General features: G+C 36.5%; 1 protein-coding gene across 1 annotated transcript; it reads right to left on the bottom strand.

Moving 5' to 3' along the window:
- Positions 1-670: 670 nt before the first annotated feature.
- Positions 671-3,012, bottom strand: LOC111798972 (truncated transcription factor CAULIFLOWER A). The gene is made up of 8 exons (XM_023682335.1): positions 2,755-3,012; positions 2,559-2,637; positions 2,365-2,426; positions 2,127-2,226; positions 1,942-1,983; positions 1,833-1,874; positions 1,000-1,118; positions 671-880 (listed from the first exon to the last, which is right to left on the bottom strand). The coding sequence occupies exons 1-8, from the start codon at positions 2,937-2,939 to the stop codon at positions 790-792; spliced, it is 720 nt and encodes a 239-aa protein (XP_023538103.1). The 5' UTR covers positions 2,940-3,012; the 3' UTR covers positions 671-789.
- Between the last annotated feature and the right edge of the window lie 4,928 nt (positions 3,013-7,940).

Raw genomic sequence — 7,940 nt, 5'->3', positions numbered from 1 at the left:
CATTTGTAACGACCCAGATCCACCACTAGCAGATATTGCCCTCTTTGAGCTTTCCCTTTCGGGATTCCCCTCAAGGCTTTAAAATGCGTCTGCTAGAGGAAGGTTTTCACACAGTTATAAATGGTGGTTTGTTTTCCTCCCCAATCAATGTGGGACATCACAAAAACTGTATTATATTTTTTTTATTCCCTTTTATTATATATATATTTGTACACTATGAAATAATTTCATTGGATTCTTGAATTATTGTGGAAGGTTTTGACTACATTTATGGTAAAAAATGAGTAGCTCAAGTTTTTAATTAATGAATATTTTATTTTTTATCCTATAATTTTAGAAACCATTATTTTTTTTAATAGCCAATCCGGCGTGTCGAGATTCTAACTTTTGATTCATTGATGACAAATTTAATGTCAGAATCGGTTAAATTGTACTGAGGTCGATATCTAAGATTTGTGATACAGTCATACAACCGAGAATTAATTTTTTTTATCATACTTTTAGCAACGTTCAATCAAAAAGACCAAAAGTCAACCAGAGAAATCAAAAGTCAAAGTGAATTTCTCTCGATCACAAGATCAGAGGTTCAAATCTCGTTATCCAAAATCAGGTTTCACTCGAAGAAATGAAACAACGTAACCATATTTCAACGGAACCCGAGAACAAAAAATTAGATGATAATCGAGCATTAGATCATATATGGTTCATGTATTAATTACTACATATATTATTGTCACAATGGGTTGAAATAGAGTATGGTTTAATGTAATATATTTTTTTAAGATAAGATCAAAGCATCATCCAATGCGAAGGCAACTCGTTACCTTCTGGCTCAGAGTTTATGGCGTTTTCTTGATTTGAAACCTCTGCTGGATTGTAACTATAAATAACCCATAAATTAAATTAGATATTTAAATTTATATAAAATAAATAAATAAAGGGTTTTATTTATTTAATTAATTAATTATTTATTTTATAATAATAAATATAAAATTTTACCTATTTTCCAATGCAATATTATTGCCTTGAAGAAAGGCCTCAGGTTGTCCACAGTAATGCAAATTGTTGGGTTCCGAAGCTTCCCATGATGAATGAAGAGCTGCACTGCTTTCTTCCAACTGCCCATTCAAAGGAATACATAGCCACATATTAGGGTTAGGGTGTTCGGGTCACGGTTTTAATGAATCTAGGTTCGTGAAGCTCGAGTTTTCGATTATTTGTTCGATTTCGTTGGTGGGTTTACGATTTGTATCGAATTTAATAAAACGTTTACTACATTCTGTCAGGTTGAAGGTTCGATGTTTCCTCCCTACGTTATAAATACGAGTAAATTGACATTAAATTCTCAAAACACGTGTCTACCGAGCAGGATCACGACTCTCGCTAAATTAACCGATATGGGACTTTCATCCAACACCTCCCCTTAATTGAGGCTCGACGACTGCTTTTTCTTTTGAAGATTCTATTGACATGGCTAAGTTTAGGGTATGACTTTGATACTATGGGCTCTGGTACCATGTCAGTGAACATGACTCTCCACAATGATATGATATTGTCCACTTTGAGCATAAGTGCTCGTGGCTCATGTGGGACTTTCATACCGAAACTAGAATTACCCATCTCATTTCTAGCGGGTCCAAGTCGGACCAATAGGTTAAATAATAAAGATTATTTTTTTACCTACCACTAGTTTTAGAGGTAACTCAGTGCAGTAAAAAAAATCACGTCATCATCAATTCTGGGTTTTTTTTTTTAATATATATAACCTAATTTCAACCAAATAAATATTAAATCTCATAATAAATTAACTAGTGCACTTAATTATTCCATACCTTCCTCCTCAAAGCTTGATTAGTTTCCAGCAGTAATTCTTCCTATAAACAAATGAAGAAAATTAACCCATTTACTTTCAAACATCCAACGGTAAAAAAAAAAAATTACCTTCTTTTTTAGCTCAGATAACTGATCAAACACGGTTTGGTTCTGCAAAATTTCAATAATTCACAATAATTAATAAAATAAAAAATCCCGAGCATAACTCAACGGTCATAAAATTTGTGCCCTAGATCACAAGATCGGGTTCGAATTCGCTACCTCCGTTCATTGAACTCGAACATTAATTTTACCTTAGTGAACCTGATTTGCTTTAGAGACGTTTCCAATTGAATCTCGAGTTGGTCCAATTCGTTCGTCTCCAAATCTTCCAATTCTTCTCCAAGAATTCGTCTACATAACACAATAATAATTAATTAATTAATTAAGAGAAAAAAGGGTTTTTTTAAAAAAAAAAATTAAAAAATTAAATAAGAATGAAGAACAGCTTGAAGAAGATCCTCCCACGGCGGAGGAGGAGGGTTGCGCCACCTCTGTGAATGCTGCAGACCTTCCACTTCTTTTTTCAGCTTCAAATACTCCTCGTACCATTTCTGTATCCAAAAACATTCCGACCAAGGGCACGAGAGTAATTTTGAAATAGTTAAAATCACTTTTACCGAACATAATTGAAACGGGTCCCATTTTATATAACTAAATCTAATCGAGCAAAGACGAGAAATGACCTCGGTGTCCTTGAGATGATGGGAGGCTGCCAAAGCTCCATAGCTATGTCTTTGATACCTCTCCAACGTCTTGGCTATACTGCAATTGGTTAACGAAAAGAACCCGTCTCGAGTTCGATATAAACAGATCAAATCAAGCTCGGAGCTACACGAACGCTCCGAACAAAAAAGGTTAGAGATTCGAATCGAGACATGCCTGGAAGAGCTGGAGAATTCATAGAGCTTGCCACCGGTGGAGAAGACGATGAGTGCCACCTCAGCATCACACAAAATGGAGAGCTCATAAGCCTTTTTAAGAAGACCATTTCTTCGTTTTGTGAAGGTTACCTGTCGGTTTATTTTGTTCTCTATCTTCTTCAGCTCCACCTTACCTCTTCCCATTTTTTTTTCTTTTTAAAAATTTAATTTTTTTGACATTATACTTGTTCTATTTATAACTCTCTCTCTCTCTCTCTCTCTTACAAAACCCTAGAGAGAGAAGAGAATCCCATATTCATAAACCCCTTTAACTTTATGTAGCTTGTAATTCATTGTCACTGTTTCTTTTGTGTCAGCTTTTCCCGACAATTTAAGTATAACCCAGTAGATAAGACACTTATAACAAACCCTAATATCGATCGTTGAAGTCTCTAACCTCTAACTTCTTGATCGAGAGTATATATTATAATCAGTTGAGTTATGTTCAAATTGGCAGTAATTGTGTATTTACATAGTAGTGAGAGATTCTACATTGGTTGGAGGGGAGAACGAAACATTCCTTATAAAGGTTTGGAAATCTCTCCCTAAGAGATGCGTTTTAAAACAGTGAGATTGACGACGATATGTAACGGGCTAAAGTGGACAATATTTGCTAGCGGTGAGGTTGAGCTGTTACAAATTGTATTAAAGCCAGACACTGAGTGGTGTGCTAGAGAGGACGCTTGGCCTTCAAGGGGGGTGGATTGTGAGATACCACATTGGATGAAGATGAGAACGAAACATTCCTTAGAAGGGTGTGGAAACCTCTCCCTAATAGACGTGTTTTAAAACCGTGAGGCTGACGGCGATACGTAACGGGTTAAAGTGGACAATATTTGCTAGCGGTGAGCTTGAGATGTTACAAATGGTATTAGAGCTAGCCAGCGAGGACGCTTGGCCCCCAAGGGGGTGGATTGCGAGATCCCATATTGGATGAAGATGAGAACGAACATTCCTTAGAAGGGTGTAGAAACCTCTCCCTAATAGACGTGTTTTAAAATCACGAGGACGACGGTACGTAACGGGTCAAAACGGACAATATGTGCTATTAGTGGGTTTGGGTTGTTACAATTGGCCAACGTTAACCCGAAAATTACTTAGAAAGTTAAGATACTTAAAACGTTCGATAAAGTTCAAATTCATTGGGTCGACTTTTTTCGTTTTAAATTTCTCTTTCTCTATGAAAGATTTAAGTTTTATTCCTAGGATTATAATCACAAATAGCAATCTTTTTGAATTGAAATGAACAACAATATATAGTTATATGGTGAGGTCTAAACCCTAAAAAATAACCTAAAAAAAAAAAATCAATTTTAAGAAATAAAAATAAAAAATTCCATTTTTAAAAAAGTGGGCCCCACTGTCATCTCTTTGGGTGTTTGAAGCCCTAATCCTACAGCCATTTGAAGCTTGTTGGGTCATTACGTGTCGACATTTGAGTGGTGGTGACCCTTATACCACTATATGTTGTCTCAAGTTACTTTTGTAAAATGACGATTACACCCTTAGGAAAACTTGAATATTACAAGGGTTGGCTGCTTTTAAAAGAGAGGGAGGAGGGGTGGATGGTAAATTCGTATTACATGTTTCAATTCCATTCCAAAGGCGACCTTTTTGGGTGATTGACGTTGAAAAAGAAATAAAACTAGGTCAAGACTAAATAGAGCACACTTTCGGATAATGTTTTGATTCTCAACCTCCAAAAAAATTTGAGAAATTCATTTAATGTGTCTCGTATGAAACATAAAGCTATCATTCGGTCTCGATCGCTCGAGCATTATTAACAAAACATAAAGCTAATTTAGTCTCGATCACAAGGTCTCGATCGCCCGAGTATTATTAACGAAACACAAAGCTACCATTTGGTCTCGGTCGCCCGAGTATTATTAACAAAACATAAAGCTACCATTTGGTCTCAGTGACCCGAGTATTATTAACAAAACATAAAGCTACCGTGGTCTCAGTCGCCTGAATATTATTAACAAAACATAAAGTTACCCTTTGGTCTCGGTCGCCCGAGTTTTATTAACGAAATGTTGACATGACATGTTTTCGTAGTTGAGCTGCGAGATATGCTTAAACAGTGTTTGTAACCTAAAAGTGTGTAAACGAGTTGGTTGTTGGCTAAACCTAGTTTTATTTTAGATTGATTGACAAAACCATTTCACTGATAAACTTTCGATAATCCCGATCAGTACAAAGAGCTCTCAAGTACGTGTTGTACACAACGAGTCCAATTGGTTTATTGAATGGTGTAAGGAAATCCAACAAATCAACTAAAATAATTTGCCTTTTGCTTTTCAATTTTTTGGCTTCTTCCCTTCATTGTATCAAACAAGAAGCAAAGAAAAGACATAGTAAGAAAGCAATATCTTGACATGAATTTGGCACAAGAGCTTGATGTGTTTATGTTTTTGGACTCACACACTCTACACTAAGACAGCCCTAGCACATGGACAAAGTACCATAAAGATGCTTCCATAGTTGTCCCTACAAAATTCAGGGTTGGACCGAATCGACACTCATCTATATACGATCTTCTTTGGGTTTCCCCGTCAAGGGCCAGTAGATAGAGGTTTGCTTCGTTTCCCTCTCCAGCCAATGTGGGATCTCACAACCCACTTCCGCTCGGTGCCTGGTTCTGATACCGTACACATGTTGTCCGCTTTTGCCCGTTACGTATCGTCGTCATCTCACAATCCACCCTCGTAAAATGCCTGGCTCTAGTACCATGCAGATATTGTTCGCTTTGGCTCCGTTACGTATCATCGTCAACCTCACGTACGTCTTTTAGAGTTGCACAATGAAATCGGTACTCATTCAGATACTATTCTCTTTGGGCTTTCCCTAAAGGTTTTTGGGTTTTTCCCCTCGGGCTTTCCTGTTAAGGGCCAGTAGAGAGAGGTTTGCTTAGTTTCTCTCTCCAACCAATGTGGGATCTCACAACCCACTTCCACTCGGTGCCTGGCTCTAATACCATACACATATTGTCCGCTTTTGGCCGTTACGTATCGTCATCATCTCATAATCCACCCTCGTAAAGTGCCTGGCTCTAGTACCATGCAGATATTGTCCGTTTTGGCTCCGTTACGTACCGTCGTCAGCTTCACGTACGTCTTTTAGAGTTGCACAGTGAAACCGGTACTCATTCAGATACTATTCTCTTTAGGCTTTCCCTAAAGGTTTTTGGGTTTTTCTCCTCGGGCTTTCCTGTTAAGGGCCAATAGAGAGAGGTTTGCTTAGTTTCTCTCTCCAACCAATGTGGGATCTCACAACCCACTTCCACTCGGTGTAGGGCTCTAATAGCATACACATATTGTCCACTTTTGCCCGTTATGTATCGTCGTCATCTCACAATCCACCCCGTAAAGTGTCTGGTTCTAATACCATATAGATATTGTCCGCTTTTGCTCGTTACATATCGTCGTCATCTCACAATCCACCCTCGTAAAGTGCCTGATTTTAGTACTATGCAGATAGTGTCCACTTTGGCTCTATTACGTATTGTCATCTTTGGGCTTCCCTAAACGTTTTTGGGTTTTCCCCCTCGAGTTTTCCCATTACGCATCTACTAGGGAGGAAGTTTCCACATCTTATAAAAAATGTTTCGTTTTCTTCTCCGACCAATATGAGATCTCACACTAAATATTATGTTCACCCGTCATTTTTTTAATTAAAAAAACCCCACAAAACATTATCTAAAAATACAAAAAAATGGTTCAAATATTATAATATAATGTTTTTCCTTTTAATATATGCTCAAAGCATTAAAATATAGTGCCCTAATTATTAACTATGGGCCACTCATATATCATAGTGATATGGAACTATCAAAAGTGGAATCTTGTTAGATCATTGCTCAAAGGTCTAATCTTTTTCATACATGCATTCAAACCATTTCCATACAAATCATTTTTAGCATATAGTTTTTATATACGTCACATGCTACATTTTTCTTTGCATACCCTAAGCTATGGTGGTTCACTAAATATTATAATTCCTTTATAATAAGGTCTTTTTTTATGCAAAATAAAAATTCCGACCCTTAAAATGTAGGGTAAGTCGATAATGTCTCGTAACAATTAAGGTAGAATAATTTAGCCAATTTTTTAATATATTGTTATAATGGTGATAATATAAAATATTATAATTTTGAAAATACAATTTAGCCACTAATAAAATAAAGGGAAAAATCATGGTATTTTAGTTAATATGGTAAAAAGTGAGGACGAAAGTGCAAATAAGATAAGGACAATGGAAAGCATAAAGAGGGGGTGAGTTGGGGTGATTAGGTGTAGAAAACGTGTCGAGCTGTGATTGGCCAAGAGTCAAAATACTCATATTGGTCTGTAAAAGGTGGGCCCCACTTGATTTCTTGTCAAAAGCCACTGCTCCACTCCAGCTGTCATCACAACTCGACACGTCTCCACCGAATATATCTCGATTTCAGTTCCAACTCCCAAAATTATTATTCATAAATCATAAATATCCTATTTTTACTCTTTTTTTTTTAATCATTTTTATTTATTAATATTTAATATATAGACTTATTTCGGATATTTTTCATTTATTTATGTATATTTTTTTAAAAATTTTAAAATGAGGAAAAGGTCGGTCCAGCATACAGTAAAGGGTTGACTTCAATTATGGTCTGGATTACGAAGAAACCCTTATTTACCCTATCTCATAATTTGTAATTCATCGAGGTTGATATTGGTTGGTTCTTTTGTCGTTGCGGGGGAGGGCAGTAAAAAGAAAGAGTGATAGGTGGGCGAGCCCATTAGGACTACGTGAAACGACTGCAGGCTAATGGACAAAACTCATCTTTCTTGAAAACTAAAACAGGGTAAGTGTTGACCCTCGGTTATATTTTCATACCGAGATACGTGTCAATACGAACCGTAGCGAGCTCGTTAGATTAAATTGGGCTTCTAATCAAATCAATAACGTCCATTCATAGATACTTCCTTTAGAAGACCATTTATTTTATTGTGGGCCTGTTTGAAAGTCCATTCGAAAACTGAAACTTGGCCCAATAACATAATGGATGTTATTGGGCTTACAACTTAACAAGGCCCAATAGAATAATGGCCAACACAATTGACCAAAAGAAAAAATAAAATAATTTTTGGCGGAAATGTTTTC

The sequence above is a fragment of the Cucurbita pepo genome, chromosome LG07, assembly GCF_002806865.2.
Source record: "Cucurbita pepo subsp. pepo cultivar mu-cu-16 chromosome LG07, ASM280686v2, whole genome shotgun sequence".
NCBI classification, from domain to species: Eukaryota; Viridiplantae; Streptophyta; class Magnoliopsida; order Cucurbitales; family Cucurbitaceae; genus Cucurbita; species Cucurbita pepo.
The sequence above is the reverse complement of the archived record's forward strand: the minus strand, read 5'-3'. Positions and strand labels throughout refer to the sequence as shown.